This window comes from Onychostoma macrolepis, chromosome 21 (assembly GCF_012432095.1).
Source record: "Onychostoma macrolepis isolate SWU-2019 chromosome 21, ASM1243209v1, whole genome shotgun sequence".
In the NCBI taxonomy this organism is placed as follows: Eukaryota; Metazoa; Chordata; class Actinopteri; order Cypriniformes; family Cyprinidae; genus Onychostoma; species Onychostoma macrolepis.
The window spans coordinates 13836111-13856838 of record NC_081175.1 but is presented as its reverse complement, the minus strand read 5'-3'; the positions used below and the strand labels follow the sequence as shown (position 1 = coordinate 13856838).

At 37.0% G+C, this 20728-nt stretch overlaps 3 protein-coding genes across 6 annotated transcripts; 1 reads left to right on the top strand and 2 right to left on the bottom strand.

The window, feature by feature from the left end:
- Positions 1-386: 386 nt before the first annotated feature.
- Positions 387-19332, bottom strand: LOC131528328 (claudin-3-like). Of its 4 annotated transcripts, none has more exons than XM_058757428.1 (3): positions 19238-19332; positions 2252-2441; positions 387-2155 (listed from the first exon to the last, which is right to left on the bottom strand). In XM_058757428.1, the coding sequence occupies exon 3, from the start codon at positions 2128-2130 to the stop codon at positions 1486-1488; it is 645 nt and encodes a 214-aa protein (XP_058613411.1). In that variant the 5' UTR covers positions 2131-2155; positions 2252-2441; positions 19238-19332; the 3' UTR covers positions 387-1485. The 4 variants fall into 4 exon arrangements, with proteins under 4 accessions (XP_058613411.1, XP_058613413.1, XP_058613412.1 ...); XM_058757430.1 differs by lacking the exon at positions 19238-19332 and adding an exon at positions 5033-5149; XM_058757429.1 differs by lacking the exon at positions 19238-19332 and adding an exon at positions 4104-4219.
- Positions 11738-14673, top strand: LOC131528333 (claudin-4-like). The gene is given in 3 exon segments (XM_058757437.1): positions 11738-12341; positions 14037-14387; positions 14390-14673. Coding segments are annotated over 3 exon segments (1119 nt in total). The 5' UTR covers positions 11738-11842; the 3' UTR covers positions 14659-14673.
- On the bottom strand, positions 15625-17275 carry LOC131528329 (claudin-like protein ZF-A89). Its single transcript, XM_058757433.1, has one exon. The coding sequence runs from the start codon at positions 16896-16898 to the stop codon at positions 16266-16268; it is 633 nt and encodes a 210-aa protein (XP_058613416.1). The 5' UTR covers positions 16899-17275; the 3' UTR covers positions 15625-16265.
- Positions 19333-20728: the final 1396 nt, after the last annotated feature.

Below are 20728 nucleotides of genomic sequence, written 5' to 3'. Positions count from 1 at the left end.
TACGTGGCGTTACCCTCCCCCTCTGACAGGTGGAGAAGAGGGCGTCACCTTGACAAGCATTGTCTCTATGGCTACAGCATTATAGAGCACAGGCTTGTATTAATATCCCTTAGGGTTATGTGTTTGCAACTCACCATGGTTTCGTAGCCTGTTGCCTGCCTTTGTAATAGAACTCATTACCAAGAGTCTCCATTTCAATCTATAGTTTACATTTTATGAATTGCTAAAAAGGTATTCTTTACCAAGAATTACCAGGAATAATGTAACTTGTGCTTAAAGCAGCATGTGGAATTTCATTTTGAATCCATAGTTTAGTTTGTGTGCAACTTTCCTTATGTTTTGTTTGCTGCTCAATGTGCATCAGCTGAAAGGATCTAATCAACTCCTGGAGCATAAATTCAGTTTTTATTGCATTTATTTTGAAATTACAATGGGATTAAATACAGACATCTAGTATATAAGGTAAACTAAACATGTTGTGCCTTATAAGTTTTCTTTCCAAATCCCATCCCTCTTCCACTGGCCAGTTATTCAGACTGGTTTTGGTCGGATCTGTCTGTCACCACCTATAGCAAACAGTACAGCTTGCCTAAGGTTTGTAAACCGAGTGGTCGCTCTCAGAATGTGTCACATTACTGCCCTAACTGTACAACAAAGGGCCAAACAGGTACAACCACTCCAACAGTTTATTGTGTGCAGTAACTGACCGTTTCTTTAATATATCAGCTATTTAACTATTTTACATTTCTGCGCATTCAATTTTGATAATATAAAAGCAACACAATTGACAAATATTTAAATTGGTTATTTAGAAAACACACTCAACAATGTCTTTTAAATCTGTAAAAATATCTATGAACAATAAAACAATTGTACAAAAAGTTGTAACCATACAGAAAGGAAATGACATACAACCTCAGAAACTGAAACCTAAAAGGAAAAATAAAATACCTGTTCAGTTTCTGTGTCCAGTGAAATTTTCATAAGCAAATACATGTAAAGAACTAAAGTCTTCCTCTTCCTGTCAATATACGTAAGTGATAGATAAGCCATCAGACTGACATAGCGACTGTTTTCATAAAATAATATCTCTGTCTCTGTCACATATCATATATCTTTGCCTATTTATGTCTGCTTAGAACAATTCTAAATATAAATTTTGACACCATGTTATGCCTTTGATGACCTTCTGACGCAAAAAGCAAGAACAGCTGAACAAAAAACAGGAAAATTGAAACAACAGCATATAAAATATTATAAATGTATATGAAATGTATAACACAAAATCCCTGACAGGTAAGCCTACAAAACCAGCCCCTAACGCGCGCACACACACACCAGTTTTAAAGAGCCGAAAAGCAAATATTGACAGCATCGTTTGACCCTTCATTGCGGAGTCCTTTCAGAAGTATCTCCAACCTTTCTGTGAGATCTTCAAATCCTTCTAATTATTCTTTGTTTGTATTTTTCTACAAGAAAACATTTTTAAACATAGTCCTTCCTGTCATATCCACCACTGACGGAGCGTGGAGCGGAGTAGCCCATTCTTGGTGGCTTGTACTTCTTCTCCCGTGGAGGACAGGTGCAGCACAGCATCGCTCCTCCAATCAGTAACAGAGCAGCGGCGGCAAACCCTATGTAGATGCACGCACCAAGCTCTCTTTGTTGAGCGCTGGTCAGTAACGGGTTGTAGAAGTCCCGAATGGTTTGGTGTGCCACCCAAGCAGCTGGAATGAGCTGCAGGATGCCGGCAATAATGAACATCACACCGGAGACAATCATCACTTTAGCCTTGGATGCTTCATCCTCGATACAGTTGGTGCACTTGGCGCCCATGATGGAGATCAACACGCCCAGGACGGCCAAGATGATGGCGACGACCGACATGGCTCTGGAAGCCTGAAGGTCCTGAGATAGAGCCAGCATGGAGTCGTAGACCTTGCACTGCATCTGTCCGGTACTCTGTACGACACAATTCATCCATAAACCTTCCCAGATGATTTGTGCCGTGACGATGTTTGCGCCAACAAAGGCCGAAACACGCCACATTGGAAGAGCGCAAGTGACAATGCTAATGATCCAACCGATGATGCCCATGGCAATGCCCCCGATCTCCAATCCCATCGACATGGTGCCTTTTAGGGGTACTTTTTACCTAGGAAAAGGAGATGTAGCTTAGTTGTGAAGATTATACACAAATAAAAGCTGTACTAACAGAAGATTAAATAATGGAGGGAGGAATGTCATTTACCTAGTGCTGAGATGTCGATATAGATGTCTGCGTCCCAATTCTTCCTTTCTTTGTGTAGCCTGTGAAAGTGCTGCGAAGCCAAGCAGCCTTTATATTCCCAAAGAGACAGGTGCGAGTGGAGGAGGACCTTAACGTGATGACATAGAGGATGTGATACAGGTTTGTGCACTTCACCTGCCTGCTATGGCCACTGCGGGGAGAAGAACAATATCCTGGTATTAGCTTTCCCTTGTAATCTAATTCCTACTAACACTGTGTGGAGTGGAGAAACAGGCTCAGCCATGAAAAAGCAGAACAAATCAGTGCTCAAGGGGGTGGAGAAGAAGGCTAATATTTCACCTGAATCACAGTTAATATTTCGCACTGGAGATGTTAGTGATGTTGTATATGAGGGATCTCCAACTTTCTAAAGATTCAAGACCGTGTTGATGGATGGATTTTATTTACTGACTTCAAAAGTGTTTTTTTAATTTTTTAATTTTTTGAGTATGAGTTGGTGTTGGGTTTTAACAGATGTACAGAAAAATCATTATTGTTAATTTCCTCTTCTTGGTCTACAGCATAATAAAACAGGATAAACATGCTTTAGTGACGTCACTAATAGATTATTTGAGTGTCTGAATTATATCTTAAAAGTTAGGCTATTTGCATGCTATGGAAACAAACCCAAAACATTATCAAAATATGCCGTTTTAAAGGAGTGCTGTGATTTGAGGAAATTTTATTCATTAGCTTGTATACTGTCACAAACATTGGAAATATGTCTTCCCAACAGTGTTGCGGAAAGTTACTTGTGCTCCCTAAAAACTGCATTACTTAGTTACTTTTAATGGAAAGTAATGCATTACATTACTTTTGCGTTCATTTTTCTCATCTGGGCTGGGCTTGCTTGTTTGTTTTTAATATAAAATGTATATTTTTGGCAAATGTAAAGGCCCTTTCACAACAAAAGTGAAATTAATAAGCTTCAGCCATTCTGGATTGCATGAAGCATAGAATGAAGGAGAAGAAAGTTCAACACTCTTCAGCAAAAAAACCCCAAAAAAACAAGAAAAACAAATGTCATCTTAATATGTTTGAATTGCATCATCGAAGGTCAGCAGCAAAGATATTAGTTAATAAAATGGGATTAAATACATAAAAGATATTTGTGTTATTTAATACATTTAATTATTGCATGTTTGCATTTCACTGTTTTTAATCATTTACATTTATGCATTTAGCAGACGCTTTTATCCATATTACATTGCATTCAAGTTACAGTTTTTACATTTTATCAGCTCTTGCTTTCCCTGGGAATCGAACCCATGATCTTGGTGTTGCTAGCGCCATGCTCTACTATTTGAGCTACAGGAAAGCTAATCATTTTGAGGAATACTAAATCAGTTTTTGTGCATGTGAGATGAGTAAATGCATGTTCACATTTAGTCTAGAACAGGGGTGTCAAACTCAGTTCCTGGAGGACCACAGCCCTGCAGAGTTTAGCTCCAACCCTAATTAAACACACCCGATCCAGCTAATCACAGGCTTATTTGAAAAATACATGGTTTGTGTGTTGGAGCAGGGTTGGAAATAAACTCTGCATGGGCTGCGGCCCTCCAGGAACTGAGTTTGACACCCCTGGACTAGAACTACAGCAACCATCATGTGTACACATCGCACACAAGGCCACTGCACTTACTCCTGATTTCTCTCAACATGGGGACAGGAGAGCTGTCAATCAATAAATGGGAAAACAAAGTAACTTGAGTAATTTATTTGAAAAGTAACTCAGATATTTTATTGTAAATTAAAAAGTAATGCGTTATTTACTAGTTAGGCCTAAATTACTTGAAAAAAGTAATCTGATTACCAGGAGTGGATTATCCATAGAGGGGATTGGGATTACGTTACTCGCGTTACTTGTGATGCGTTACCCCGAACACTGTTTCCCAAAACAATACAAGTGGACATAAAACTTAAAACTGGAAAGAAAACAAAGGACGTGAAAAACGGACATGACGTCAGGCATTACAACCAAATGAACGAGCAGCATCAACATCCGAAACAGCCGCGCTTTTGCATCAGATATGGCGTATGTGTTGATTAATCTTTTTAAAATGTCGATTAAATGTTTTTACACTACAAATTACAAAATGAGTTCACTGTAAAAAAAAAAAAAAAAGCTTCAAAAATTTTGTTTTTACTACCTTCAGCAGATTTTTGAGTTTGCTCAACTTATTTTTGTGGGAGATTCTCACATTTTTGTTGTATAAACTTAAAAAGACAAGTTGAGAAAAGTAAAAAATCTGCTGAAGCTGGTTGCCTTAAAATTTTAAGTTGGCTCAACTTTTTTTTTTTTACAGTGTTGGTGAAATACCGAAACAAGAGTATTAAGATACTTAAGTATTATCATTTACAGGTGTCCACACTGTAAAACGTGATAAGTTGACTTAACTTAAAAAAATTGAGGAAACCCGTTACCTTAAAATTATTAAGTAAATAATAATAGTAAAAGAAAAGTTAAGTATACTTGACAATTCACTTAAATTCTTTTTAAATTATTATTTACTCAATTCATTTAAGTTAAGTCAATTTATCACTTTTTACAGTGCAAGTGTCAACTAAGCAGTAATGCAATAACACTGCTAAGTCTATTTATTTCATTCATTCGTTCATTCATTTAACGAAAATGATATAGCTACGTGATTATGTTGAGTTGGAATTCTCTGATTATTATAGATTTGTATAATAAACTGACATTTTTCGTTACCTCATTTAAACGATAGCCTATTTACTTACCTTAACAAATCTACTCTTTCAAACGATTTAATTAGGTGTACAGTAATCACTCCAGTACTAGAGCGTCTCCTCAGTTAACGCATTTTTCTGCGAACAGTTTCTGCGACGTACAAAGCTCATGATATGTAATGAGGTAAGCACTCTTTGGTTTATAAGTGTGTGCTAAAACATTAATAGCACCTCACTGTTTTACACTGTTACCATGATAACCATCTTGCAACGTGAAACGTTGCTTAACCCAAGGGTAAAAGTGGCCTTTACCCAATGTTTAAAAAAGATAACTGTGGGTTAAGTGCGTTGTGTGGTAAACCCTTAGAGTCAACAAATTATCAAAGATCTGAAATGAACACATGGAGATTATTTAATTTATTGGTGTTAATTGTTTTTGATAATCAAGAATTCAATTATAAATCATTTATACTTATTCGAATACATGTTCTAATTATTTAGTGATAAACAACAAACACACAAACAAACATGTACAATAAACTAACAAAACTTTGGGAGGTGCCTGCACATAGTCTCTGTTGTGTTGTCCAGTGGAACTTGAACTTAGAGGCTAAATCCAGTCTGGTGTTTGTGTCTCTCTACTGAGAGAAACAAAACGAATGTTGTCTCTTTTGTCAGTTTTGCATAGGCATACATCCACTCCTACTTTATTTTGTAACACACACAGATAGACTGTAGAAAAAAGATCAGGCTGTTGGTCATTGCTAAAGTCCAAAGCTACTGTGTAGATATTTTCCATCTAGACAGCTGTCCGATTTCAACAGAGTTTTAGAGAATGAGAATGCCACTGAAATAAACCATGAACACAACTAAACATTAACAGAGTTGATTGCAGTTCAAGCTAAGTATAAACATATTAGTACAAGATTTTCCATTTTGTTTTAAGTTGTTATTACTCTTTTAAATGAAAGTATAAAAATATGAATTCTCAAACAGCTTTAGCTAAACTTTAAAAGAAAAGTAAAGTAAAAACAGTAAATGAAAGCATACAAGACTACAAAAATAAAACCACTGACATTTTCCCATTATAAATCAACTTACAAATTTGATTTAAAACATACAGTCCAAACAGTATACTACACAAGATGATTTATGCAAGTGGTGCTAAAATATATCTAAAAAAAAAGTGTGGAGATACAATGGACACTGATTGGACAAAACAACAGCATGTAGAAATATTCACATGGAGAAAAAGTAAACAAAATTTTGAGTTACCTCCAACTCGACTTACAATTATCTTTCAATGAAAGACAGACAGTAAAAATCAAAAGTCTTCTGAGGTCCTCAGACATAGTCTCTCTTGTTGTAGGTACTCGGAGCCATTGAGTGGTGGGCTGAATAGGCAATACGACTTTGTGGCGGATACCTCGTCTCATCCTTAGGTGGGCAACTGCAGCACAGGATGGAGCCTCCGACCAGCAGCAGAGCCGCAGAGGCCCAGCCGAGGTACAGAGATGCCCCTATTTCCATCTTCTGAGCTTCTGGAATGAGTGGACTGTAGAACTCCAAAATAACGGTGTTCGCTGACCAGGACACGGGAATAAGCTGCATGACCGCGGCCGTTATGAAAGCGGCGCCAGAGCTGATCATCACACGGGCTTTGGCCCCTTCATCCTCAATGCAGTTGGTGCACTTGGCCCCCACTATAGCGACAAAGAGCGCAAGGACACCCAAGATGATGGACACCACCACCAGAGCGCGGGCCGCCTGTAGGTCTGCGGGAAGAGCCAACATGGAGTCGTAGACTTTGCACTGCATCTGTCCAGTACTCTGAACTACACAGCTCATCCAGATTCCCTCCCAGTACACCTGTGCCGTAACGATGTTTGTACCGATGAACGCAGTGACCCTCCACATGGGCAAAGCACAGCACACAATGCTGAGAATCCAGCCAAGAACCGAGAGCGTGACTCCCACTAACTCCAGACCGAAAGCTGCCATGTCTCCGCACTTTCTCCTTTCAAATTCCCTCAAAATCTCTCTTGTGTTCACTGAGGCTCACTGTCCTTCAGACTATTACATCAGAAATCTCCAAAATCACCAAAGGACCATTCAAGCATGGAGGTGGGTGTTGACACACTGAATCTCCTCGTCAAGGACGGCTGGAATGTTCTGTCCTGGTGGAAACTTCCCCTGTTCTGAGAAAAAGGGCTGACCTACCTGGGTTCTGACATTAGGTGATAAGGCACAATCTTGGTATTGGTTAGCGTCCTCATAAAAAAATGGGAGCTGCTTTCTGTATAGCACTTAGACAATGTAATATCCGGTAAAAGATTGTTTAAACCAAAGGTTGGGACTATTTGTCGATGTTAATAGATAATCCAAGGTAGACCTGTAAAAATGCTCTTTAATGGACAATCATTGACAACACCAATGCAAACACCTTAATGTAGGCCATAATGCATGCATGATTAAGTCTTAAAGGAATAGTTCACCTAAAAAAATCTGCTCTCATCTACTGATGTCAAATTATATGACTTGGGTGATACACAGCTTTTTTTTTTTAAAGCCATACAATAATCATATTAATTTTTTTTTTGAAAATGAAATACATTATAAATATATATATATATTATTTTTTCTTTAAATAAAAAACAAATGCATCACAGTTTCCATGTCTCACAGTTATCAAAGCATGTAGTCATAACATTTTATGTTTCTTAATATTTAAAACATACAAGGGATGTGGAAATTGTCTGGGAAAACATTGCTGTTATTGTTTATAAACTTCCTCAATTAAATACACGAAGTCTTCCTTCTTCAGTAGCAGTAGGCCTATACTTAAACACACAAACTACTGAATTCAAAGTCCTGGAAGTAATATAGGCCAACTTCGATTGCAGGTCATAAAATCTAACCTTATGAAGAATATTTCAGATGCCCGTTTCCTGGTTGTATAAGGATTCAATTTAGTGACGCAACCCAAAAACAAGTGTACACAGAAGTGAAACTAAGAAACTGACAGGTTATGTGTAAATGAGGAGGTTAGACAGTTTTAGTTTAAAAAATGCAAAACATGCTGAGAAAGAGAGCAGATAGAGTGAAGCTGTGGTAACCTATCATGTTATATCAATATGTGTATTACAGTTCAAGCTTTGTTCACTTTGGAGAAAAAGACACAATTCTTCAGATGTGTACACACTTATGAAAGCAGCAGTGTGTGGCAATGTTAAAATTAAATTAACTTTTGTGAGTAGGAGTGTTATTGTTCACAAAAGGTATAACTAAGTTGTTATTAAACCAAAACGCTAAAACTTTCCTCATGCTTTTATCATGACATTGATATTAAATACTTATCAATACCAAAACCACACAAATGTTAAAGCTCTAAATGTGTGGCATTAACAAAATTACCATGGGTGTGAAGATGAATTAAGTTGAACAAAATGTCTTTAAAGTGCTATTTTCCTCCATGCAATTATAAAATTATTATTATTTTTTTCAGTTGACTCAGTTGCTCTAATGGCTCATTTATTCTACAGTATGTCGTATAGTTTTATCTCGTTTTGTATATATAAGAAATCTTTTGGCCTCTGATGAAGGATTTGTGTATTTGCTAAACATTAACTAATTAATGCTTTCCTGATAAGACAACTTAAAACATAAATAAGAAAGAGAGGGTCGTCTGTTTAACAATATGACATTTTACAGTGTAAACAATTGTAGTGCAATGAACGCATGGGAGATTTCAATTATAAATACAAAACTGACATGTTTAAACCAGATTCTGAGTCAGTAAACATCTGATTAATCCACCAAGTTGATAAATAACCTATTTGACATGAGGAACGTGATAAACATTTAACTGGACATTCAATAAAAACTGTGGTTCTCAAAGATGAAGCCAGGCACACCCAGGGGGCCTAAAGATGAGGATATTGATAAGCTTTGTAGTACAAATTCTAAACTCATATAACCTTTTATGTGAAGTGAAAAATAACTGAGAACAAGAAATTATTGCCATGTTTACAAGACAGCCCGAAACCGGTCTGTGTTTGATAGGTTAACGTGACATCATTGGCCTACTTCCTTTCTCAGAGAACAGCATAATATTTAAATGAGTTTCTGTGAGGCACCTTAATGGCGATGACTAATGAGTTTCAGTGGAAAGATATTGTTCTTTTAAAGGGGCGGAGTTGTGGGAGTGGCCAGTAGTTCCTGTGGCACTCTATTGGCCACTTCACTCGCAGTATTTACAAATATATCCTGAGTAAATCTAATGTTTTTTTTTTTCCTTCTTCTTTTTTTTAAATTAATCTAATATTTATTTATAGAATTTTTAAATAGGTGGAATCGCCTTTCTACATCCATGAGGTTTTTTTTTTTTACAACATTTTACTATCTTACATTTTAGTTGCAGTATATTGCAGTATAGATATTGCAGTATATTGCAGTATTCTAGACACTTAAAATACGATTAAAATATAAACCATAATAAAACATTTCAGAGACAAACAAACCAAAGCGTTCTGAAAATGAGCTGCCTCCAAAATCTATCTATCTATCTACTTAGCCTAGATTTTATCATTTAAACTGTGAACTCGCGCAAAAGGCATACATTCTCTCTTCGCAAATAAATAAACAAATAAACAAACTCCGCGCGCACAGGGGGTCTGGAAGACACTTTCACCTCACGACAAATCTGTAGTTTATCAAAAGTTTGAAGATAGTAGGCTATTTTCCCATTTCCCGTTTCTCCTCTTTGTTTTCGGTTTCGGAGCTGATTACACAAGAAGGTACAGAACCGAACCTCATCGCGAGATTTGTGGTGATTTATGTGATAGAACTTAAATAAATAAAACAAGAAAACAATAAACGACAAAGCGTGTCCGTTGGACAGGCTGCATCACTGCACTCGGTTTCTAGCCACTAGTGGGCATACATTTACCATACAAAACAACTGTCAATCATTAATGTAATACATTGTAATCATGAAAATGAATATTTCTATTGACTTAAGTGTTATGTGTCATAGCCTACTATTAAGCTGTATTAAGTCATACTGTTTGTATTTGTATAGGCCTATGTACTTCGCAGCAAATGTAAATGCAGCATCTACTAAATTCCTTAAATGTATGTTTTGTGTTGCTTATATCTATGTCATATTCACGTTGCCCATATAATTAACACCCATCTCTAAGTTGTAAAGCTGAAATGGTTCAACATTATATGATAAGTCTCAAAAAGGTTATGTTTATCTGTTGAAGAGAGGGTGTCTCTGTTTGACACCCTCAAAACACAAACACACCCTTTGCCAAGCTGGAACATTACATTGGCCTTACTATTATTTTTCCACAAAATATAGCTATATTAGAATATTTTATGCATAATGTAATATAGTTCCTCCCATTCAGATATATTTGTTATTCACAGCAATGTGTTCTCATTGAATAACAATATCAACTCATTCACTTCTCTTTGTAAATGAGGCTTCATGTTGTGGATAACAATGAAGCTTGTTTCTCATTCTCACAGCACAAACTGTGTTGTCAAGATATGATTATTCTCTGTTATTGTCAGTTGAACAGGCTTGTTGATGCAACGATCTGTGATGAGCTGTTCAGTCTTGCCCAGACGAAGAGTCAACATTTCACCTGTGCTCCAGCAGAAACCGGTCTGACCAGCGCAGGTGAGTACAGGTGCATTCGGGCTGCTCCTCCCCCTCACTGAGGCACAACGTCAGGGAATTCTTGAGAAATAGTTGCCATGGGAATTGCTAACGTGCTGAGTAAGACACTGAGTAAATGACATATGTGTCATATAGAAGTTCTAAATATCTTGGAGCGTTGGATGAGATCATGGTCAACAACTCAATAACCTAGGAAAAACATCACAAAAGTCCCCAAGTCTGCTCTATTGTGTCATATGAAACCAGCTGCTACATTCTTGATACTTTGTAGACCATGAGGGAGCACACAGCACAAACCTAAACAGAGAAATATGATAATGGTGTGGACAAATTTCCCTGTACACTGTAAAAATATTAGTTGAAAATAAAACAAAGAGTACTGAGTACGTATTACAAGAAAATACTAGTTCAGTCTCTACTTCTTAGTAATTATTTGATTAATTTCTGAGTGAAAATTGTTTCAAAGTAAATCCTACATGATATTTGTAGACATAAATATAAGTGTGTGCATATACATGTATATATATATAAAAATATGTATGTATGTCTATGTTTATTATATCTATATTTTTAAGAATTTTAATTATAGAATTGAAATAAATAGCAATTTATAATATATATAATTATAAAAATAAAAATCATGTAAAAATAAAATGTAGCCTATACATTAATGTAATTTTTAATTGAATAATACTTTTTTATGTTAGTTAATTTACATTTATTTATATTATTTTACTTAATGATGAGTTTTGAGATAAAAAAAAACATGTTTTTTTTTTTTCCTGGGAAAATGATTACTTCCTCTGAGCCGGACTTCCTGTCTTATATTCTGTTCCTGAATTATATATTACTTTTTTTCTTAGCAGTGCAATGCACATGTTCTTGGTCTATTTTACTGATCCCTTCATAGATTTTTACATAGATATCACAATTTGGAAGAGTAAATACCACATAACCATATAAGGTACTGTGTCCGCAAAATGTCACGGTAGTGACTCATTAGTCACACCCCATGAAGTAACTACAAAACCAGCAGAGCGAGTACTTCGACAGAAGTCCCTCCCCCAAAACCTCACAGGCTCTTTTAAAGCATCAGCACGCAGCCTCTGAGACATACACCTGTAAGCACTGCAAAGAGAGCCACCTCAAGAGACGAAGAAAAGCCAAAGATCATGGTGTCTGCCGGGCTTCAGTTACTGGGCACCGCCCTGGCCATCTTAGGATGGATCTGTGTCATTGTGGTTTGTGCTCTTCCCATGTGGAAAGTCACAGCTTTCATCGGCAGCAACATCGTCACGGCGCAGATTTCATGGGAAGGAATCTGGATGTCCTGCGTCGTGCAGAGCACCGGACAGATGCAGTGTAAAGTCTACGACTCCATGCTGGCCCTCAGTTCAGACCTTCAGGCCGCCCGTGCCCTCACCATCATTTCCATCCTGATTGGGATCCTGGGCATCATGCTGGCCATGGCTGGAGGCAAATGCACCAATTGCGTCGAGGACGAGAGCGCCAAAACCAAGGTCGGTATCACTGCCGGCGTGATTTTCATCATTTCTGGGTTTCTTTGTCTGATCCCCGTGTGCTGGACGGCCCACGGCATCATCCAGGATTTCTACAACCCCTTGTTGAACCAAGCACAGAAGAGAGAGCTGGGAGCAGCACTTTACATCGGCTGGGGAGCCGCTGCGCTTTTGATCATCGGGGGAGCTTTGCTCTGCTGCAGCTGCCCACCAAAGGAGGAAACGGGAAAATACACAGCCAAATATAACGCTGCATCTCGGTCTGAAGCTTCTGCACCATCCGGCAAGAACTTTGTGTAAATGATGAACTCTGAAATGAACTCTATAGTGCCTTAATGTTTACAGTCTTGGTTTGACCAAGATGTAGCGGCTCAAAAAGAGTTTGCGACAGGTATCATGAGGACAGTTTTCTACAGATTTTCTACATATAAGACAATGAGGAAAATAGGGAAGTTGGAACCACGTTAAAAAAACCTCTGCATTTAAAGGAGGCTAATTTGATATCTGTTCTGTTTAAGTATGATCAAATTTTCCTCTTAAACCATTTGATGTTTGATGTGTGTGTTTTTTCATATAAAATGTATTTTAATTTTTTCAAGTATTTGAACTTTTATGATTTTGTAAATATGACTTTTGTACAGAATTTTTATCTGATATAAACTTGTCTAAAGGGAAAATAAAAAATATATTTGTGTCGCACCTGTTTGTTGGAGTGTCTACCTGTATAAAATGCATTTGCATGGGCGTTAACGCAGGTGTCATATTGCAGCCCTCCATTATGTGTCACCCACCCTGTGGCACTTAAAAGATTTCAAAAGAGTTCCAGTGTACAAAACATTCTCAGAGGGAGTTGTCAAACAGCAAATCCAGGACAGGTGTGGTTTTTCAGGTTCTTTTTCAGAGCCAGTGCACATAATAAGACAAGGCTAAACATGATCTGAGGTTTGGCTTGTGTTTACACAAAACTGTTAGTAATTAGACAAATTATGAACTATTTGTTTTTGTTTTGTTTTTTCTTCCAACCAAACAAGTTTAACTGCCAAATGTCAATAGCAACTGGGGTCGTGCACCATTCAGAATTCAAAATTGTAAGGAAGTAGAATTGCATTGGATTTAAATTTTATTCTTAATCTCATGAGAAAACGTTACTATTTTACAAAGTGCTGATTTTGTATGAAGTTGTAGGATGTTATTTGTACAGGAAGATCATACGAAAACGTACACATTAGATCATGTGAATTTATACGAATTAGCCACCAATTTACAAAAACAGAAAAAATAGTTACGAATTGCCATGAAAGTGTGTTGCTAATTTTTAACCAGAAAAGGCAATGTTTGTCAAACTTTGAATACTAGCTTGACTTTCTTCTTTTACAATATATTGAAGATATTTTAAAATACGACTCATAGAAAATGATTTTATATACTTATATATTCTAGGAAATTAAGTGTTCACATTTATACAAACACTTCATTTTCCAGAATGCTTTACCTGTGTTGATCTTCTTTAATTGAAATTTAGCAATTCCTCCATTTTGAAAAAAAATAAAAACACAAATATGAATGTGAATATATTTCACCAGTACGCATATACAGTTTAGTGCATTGATTTTTCCCCTTTTTTCTAATTCATTTGCTACCGCCAGAAGGTGTCTCAAGTTATCTAGCTCTTCATACACTTCAAACAATAGTCAAGGAATATCAAATGTCTGGTTTTCTTTTTGCTTCTTTTTATGTTAGAACTCCGCCCAAAGTTTGAGGGCTATAAAACCCTGACAATTAAAACCCCTCAGATGCTTAGCACAATCCCAAAGTGACCTATGTCCAGTAACGATGGCATCTCAAGGCATCCAGATCCTGGGCATCATGCTTGCCATGATAGGCTGGTTGGGGACCATCATCACCTGTGGCATGCCAATGTGGAGGGTCACGGCCTTTGTTGGCGCGAACATCGTCACGGCACAAATCATCTGGGAGGGTCTGTGGATGAGCTGTGTGGTTCAGAGCACCGGACAGATGCAGTGTAAGGTCTATGACTCCATGTTGGCTCTATCGCAAGACCTGCAGGCTTCCAGAGCCATGGTAATCATTTCCATCATGGTGGGCGTCTTTGGATTCCTGATGGCTGTGGTTGGAGGAAAATGCACCAACTGCTTGGAGGATGAAGCGGCCAAAGCCAGAGCGTGCATCGTTTCAGGGTGGTTTTAATCATCGCTGGCTTTCTCGTCCTGATTCCTGTGTGCTGGTCTGCACACACTCTTATCAGGGACTTCTACAACCCTTTAGAAACAGAATCCCAGCGGCGGGAGCTAGGAGCCTGTCTTTACATTGGCTGGGGATCTGGAGGCCTCTTGTTGCTGGGTGGTGGGCTGCTTTGTTGGAATTGCCCATCCAATGACAATAGGCCCTACATGGCAGCCAAATACAGCCCTGCCATATCTGTGATCCCAGCAATGGATTACGTGTGAGAATAACCTTAAGATATGTGGCAAGTACTGTGAAAAATGACTGAAATAGACTATCACGCAAATTATCATTACTTTGTCATTTGTTAAATAAAAATGACTGAATGAAAGCTGTTGTTTGTTTACAATAAAAATGAGATCAAAATAAAAATGTATTTGTGTGTAATTGATAATAAAAATTTCCATATTATATCTGAAAACTATTTTTTTCTTTCGTGCAAACACACACACATGTCTGGTTTGCTACCCTTGTGGGGACTCTCCATAGGTGTAATGCTTTTTCTACTGTACAGACCGTATATTCTAATGCCCTACACCAACCCTACACCTAAACCTACCCCTTACAGGAAACATTCTGCATTTTTAGATTTTCAAAAAACTTAATTCTGTGTGATTTATTGGCTTGTTTACCCGTGGGGACCTCAATTTAGGTCCCCACCGTGACACGAGTTCCCATGAGTCTGTGTGTATTCAGGTTTAAGTCCCCACCTGAATAGAAAAACAGGTACACACACACACACACACACACACTTAACAGTGGGTGAACACGCCTCTATTGACTATTCCACAGCTGCTGTTTTGTGTCCATGCATACAAAGGATAAGTTATTATCGTCGCCAAGGAGAAACTCTTTGCATTCCAACTGCTGTGCAAAATCAAACAAGCACAAGCATTAATTACAGACCCTTGCCACATCTGTTTTAAACAGAAATGAGCATACTGTCCAGGAAAAACAAAAGTAGAAATAAATGACAAATAAGTGTTTTTATTTTATTTTTTATGTCTCATTGAGAAGTGAGGATGTCTGAGATAATAAAAATGAGAAATATATATTTTTTAAATTAAAACGTGGTGTGTAATGTTCATTTGTGTATTAATATTGGTTAAAATGATTATTTAATGTGACTTAAAAAATATTAAGTGGTGCAATTGCCTTGCACATTAAATGCATGTGAGATAAGCAATCAAGAATTTGTATTATTTATTTTATTTTATTTTTTTACAAATATGAGGAATTTGGACTTAATATAAATAAAATCAAAATATAAGACACTAAGTAATCACGGTCTAGAGGGGTTTCATTTTTTATTTTTATTTATTTATTGATAACATACTGGCATTCTTGCTTGTTATGCCACATACCCTTTAAATGTTTAATAGACTTTTAAAAAATACAATCTCTGGACAATATAGTTCTGCTCCCCACACATAAATGATCAAAATGTCAGAAACTGAAAACTTGCTAATCATCGAAGAGGTGGTAATATGTCATTGTTGTTTTAATAATATTGTATTTGTAACATTAATAGCCTACTGCATTCTAAACAGAAACACAAATTAACGTGACGTGACAATTATTGAATACAGCATTAATTAATTAATTATTTTTTAGGCTGCTTTTATTAATTAGGCCTATTTTTACACAAAAAGGCTTAATATTAAAACTGTCTAATCATGTAGACTACATTCATATAGGTTATATTTAAACCACTGGATTAATAGTCCACACTGTCAAAAATGTAACATTTTTGTTCATTACAGAAAACTCGTCTATAATACAAACGAAAAGCAAACTTAGACAAAAGTTCTGATGTTCTTTTAAATGTTCTTCATACATATTCCTTTTCCGAGGCGTTTGATTTCGGTGCCGGGTATTTGGGGGCGAATGCTCGTTGGTCTTTCTGAGGGCACTGGCAGCACAGTATCATTCCGCCGGTGAGCAGCAGCCCCGCGGCGCCCCAGCCCGTGTAGAGCGACGCCCCCAGCTCCCGTCTCTGCGCGTCCATCAAGAGCGGGTTGTAGAAGTCCCGGATGATGGTGTACGCCGACCAGCAGACGGGTGTAAGACACAGCAGTCCACTGATGAGGAAAAGCAGCCCTGCAGATATGACAACTCTAGCCTTCGCGGTTTTGTTCTCGATGCAGGTGGTGCATTTCCCTCCTACGACCGCCAGGAGAATACCGAAGACAGAGAGCACGATGGAGAGGACGAGCAAAGCGCGCGCGGCTTGCAGGTCCGGGGACAGGGCGAGCAATGAATCGTACACTTTGCACTGCATGTGCCCCGTGCTCTGAACCACACAGGACATCCACAGTCCCTCCCAAATGACCTGTGCCGTCACGATGTTGTTGCCGATGAAAGCTGTAACCCTCCACATTGGAAGGACGCAGGTCATGATAGACCCAAGCAACCCAACAGAGGACAGGGCAACTCCTAAAATCTGCAGCCCCAAAGATGCCATGGCTCTTCTCGTTCCGTCACCCCTTTCGTTTCAATTTTTTTATTGACTGGGGGAGTTTATATGCAGACCCCCAAACGCTCGGGGTGGGATTTGAATTAACAAATGAACTGGACTTTAGAAGCAAAAAAGGGATGTCTTCTTGGATGTGGTTCAGCTGCCTGGCCTAACTTTTGTTGTTGTTGTTGTGTAACTATCATTTAAGTAACAAAGACAAAAAACAAAAAAACTTTTTGTTGTGCTTTTTCACCCCCAAAAAGGGTGAAAAATATGATGATGATGATGATGATAATAATACATTTTCTTTGATAATAAAATTTCATTTTATTTATAAAGAGGTCACAACCAAGAATGTGTTCAAACCACACTGAGAAAAATTTTGCAATAATGATATGAAATTTCCACGAAGCCTTTCAGTAAATTCACTTATGCTGTAAATTGATATTACTTTTAAACAAAAACAAAAAATAATACAGCATTCGCAACAGTTCCTTACTGTACAATCTGCGTATGTTACTGTGAATTTTGTTGTTTTCACTCAGCAGTTGTGTCTGTATATTAGTGTAGATCTGTGGTCACCAACATTTTTAAGCCCAAGATCCGTGAAGAACAGAATTGACAGAAAAAGACAACCCAGATTGTACTTCCAATCTCAGATCTTTTATTTTATATTTTAATTAGTGATACACCCATCATGATTTTTCATGGCCAATTCATTTTCCGATATATTATTTATTTATTTTTCACAAGCAAATTGGCTGATTCCGAAATTGGTTGCTGATTTTTCATACTTGTTTATTTGCACTGTAATAAGCAAACTGGCCTTAAAATATCTCCATTTAAAATTAGAGGCAACCACTGCAATTAATTCACGATCCAAACAAAGATGCTACATACCTGTTGCATGAGCAGTTTAAAAAAAAAATGAATTCGATTGTACGATTTCAAGATTTAAAGCAAACAGAACAGCCTGAAAATTGATGGGAATGTCCTGGCATAAAAGTAGGCTATCAGTAATTTTTACTCTTTTTTTTTCTCAGTATAGCCTAATCATATGCTACAGTTACAAAAATATCCTTAGATGTCAAATTTACTTAAAATATGCCTTAATGATGACAAAAAACATTTTAATTCTAAGAGGACACTGTGGAAGTTTCTGCTTTGAACATGTGGCTACTAAATATATAGGCTACGTGCTTCAAAGTACACTACTGTCAATAGTAATATGAAAGATAATAAGCAAAATAAATGTAATAACTTAATACTGATCGTCATTTTGTTAACGTGCGGGGAAAAACACGAACTTCTTATGTTCGCGCCGCGCTGTCAGTTCGGTGGCGCTAGCAAACACTTCCTCCCTGTTTCGTCTCACTTTCGGTGTGTTTGGCTTCCCATACTTTGCACTGCATGTGCCCCGTGCTCTGAACCACACAGGACATCCACAGTCCCTTCCAAACGATTTGCGCCGTCACGATGTTGGCGCCGATAAAAGCTGTAACCTTCCACATAGGGAGGATGCGGGTTATTATGAGACACCAGCAACCCAACAAATGACAGGACAACTCCTAAATTCTGTAGCCCCAAAGATGCCATGGTTCTTGTCCCGTCACCCTTTTCGTCTAAAACTGCTTATTGACTGAGAGGGAGTTTATATGTAGACCCCCCAACTCGTCGGGATTTGAGAAGCAAAAAGGGTGGCCTTGAACGCTTATTTAACGTTTTTGTTGTTGTTGTTAATATGAAAATTATATATATATATATATATATATATATATATATATATTTTTTTTTTTTTGGTATTTCTTTTTGCCTTTTGAACTCTCATAAAACAATTCATAACCCTTACATATTTATGCACGGCAAGAGACACTGTGTCTTAATGTTTTTTTAAAAATGTTTTCCTGGGTTTATATTTTTCTCTTGGTGTTTTTAATTGATTTTTTTTTTTTGTATGCAGTTTTTAAACGTATGTTTGTTTCTGTGATAGCACTTAATGTAGATAATGTGTTTCAATGTTTTGTAATTAGAAAATCTTAAGAAATAAAGTGTTAAAAACTTTTCAAATTCTAAAGTTTACTCTATTGTTTAACAGTGTATACAGGCAAACACATGAGGATGCTTTTATTTTTTGAAAGTCAAACATTTTAAATTAGCCTATTTTGTTTTATTAGGTGTTGAAATGATGAAAAAAATATATAACATGTCAAACTCGTTTGTTTTGATAAGGATAATTTCATAATAATTATATAAGCCTATATTTTCACACATTTTGCATCATGTGACAGAATTAGGCTACAGCTTGATTGAAAATGATGCGCAATAAAACCAATAAAATTGATTACCTTGAGTTTTTAGGTGTGTTCGACTTGAAGCAGCGCTATGTTGTCTTCACACAGCTGATGTCTCGTATTTCATCTGACGGCTGTTGTTGCCTGCCCTGTTAAACAGTAAACACTTCAGAAAAATAACCTTAATGGGGAAAGAATTGCTGGTTGTGATACATGGTGGGCGTGGTAATAAAAAAAGTTTTGTGTGAGTATCATTAAAAAAATTAAAAGCAAAAATCTGTTTCTGTTCTGCTTCACTTCAACAGGGGAGAAAAAAATATTGTTATAACTATAATAATAATAATACATTTTCTTTGATAATAAAATTGTACTTTAGTTATTAAGAGATCACAACGATAAGAATATGTTAAACCATAGACACTGAGACAAATCTAGCAATAATGAGATGATGAAATTACCATGAAGCCTTTCAGAAAATGACTCATAAAACTCAAAGTGTTTTATGTTGTGGTTTGTAAAAAGATCTAATTTCCATATATATAGCATATATATATATATATATATATATATATATATATTATTTGTAATTATTTGTAATAAACATTGCTGAGTGTAAGGCTAGAACAAGAAGGGGAAAAAATGGATAAGTAAAGCTCTGGCTTCTTCTGGCTATATCGGGTCCCTGTTGTGGCCTGTGCAAAATAATGTGTATTGTGTGGCATGTTTAAATTAAATCATGAAGAATCAGTATAACTTGAAATGCATTCCAGTGCGTTAGGCCTCTCAGTAGGTGCGTTTACATGTACACTTTTTTGTCATTCCGATTAAAATCATTCCGATTGAAAGATTCGATGAACTGTTTACATGAGACGTTATCTAATCCGATATGGTGTTTGCATGTGCCTGTGCTTTCGATTTTAGGATATGCTAATAGCCTACAGTGACAACAAAAACAAGTCACCAGAGGAAAAAACGCCCATATTTACGTTAATATTTTTAATATCTGTTTGCACTTGCTTAGAATAAACGGTTAATATTTGAATCCTTGAGTTCATTCGAGCGCTCAGTCATATGGCCAGAACGCGATCATAGAAATCATATGTCCCTCTGTAATGCAGCTCTGAGATTAATTGTACTCTGATACTACAAAGTTGTACTGTACTTAAATGGAACAAATACACGATTTCTTACGAAGAGTTGCTGAACAATGAATCAAAGAAGCATTGCTTTATCACAATCGTGTTTCGTACAACATTCATGGCGTGAGCACGTATAAATTCAAGCAGATCGGAAATTATGAATCTGTCATCTATACAAATACAAATGACAAAGGCAACTTTTGGTCAAGTTGTTTATTTTCATTGAGCTACTTTCACTATCATCACTGTGTTGTTTCTAAGCTGAAAAGCAGAAAATTGCGCTTCATTTCAGATCTGTTTTCCACTCCGGACATGAGAGCAGATAGTCCGTCACACAGCAAGCGTTCTCCTTTCTAATGTGTTTTTAACTGTATAATGGAAATTTTAACTTTATACCTCCACTATT

Coding starts and splice junctions, on each gene's coding strand:
- LOC131528328 (XM_058757432.1), bottom strand. CDS start 6,982: ATGGCAGCTTTCGGTCTGGAGTTAGTGGGAGTCACGCTCTCGGTTCTT. Junction 2,132..6,497: donor CAGAAGATGGAAATAGGGGC/ATCTCTGTACCT, acceptor CCTAAAAGGCAC/CATGTCGATGGGATTGGAGA.
- LOC131528329 (XM_058757433.1), bottom strand. CDS start 16,898: ATGGCATCTTTGGGGCTGCAGATTTTAGGAGTTGCCCTGTCCTCTGTT.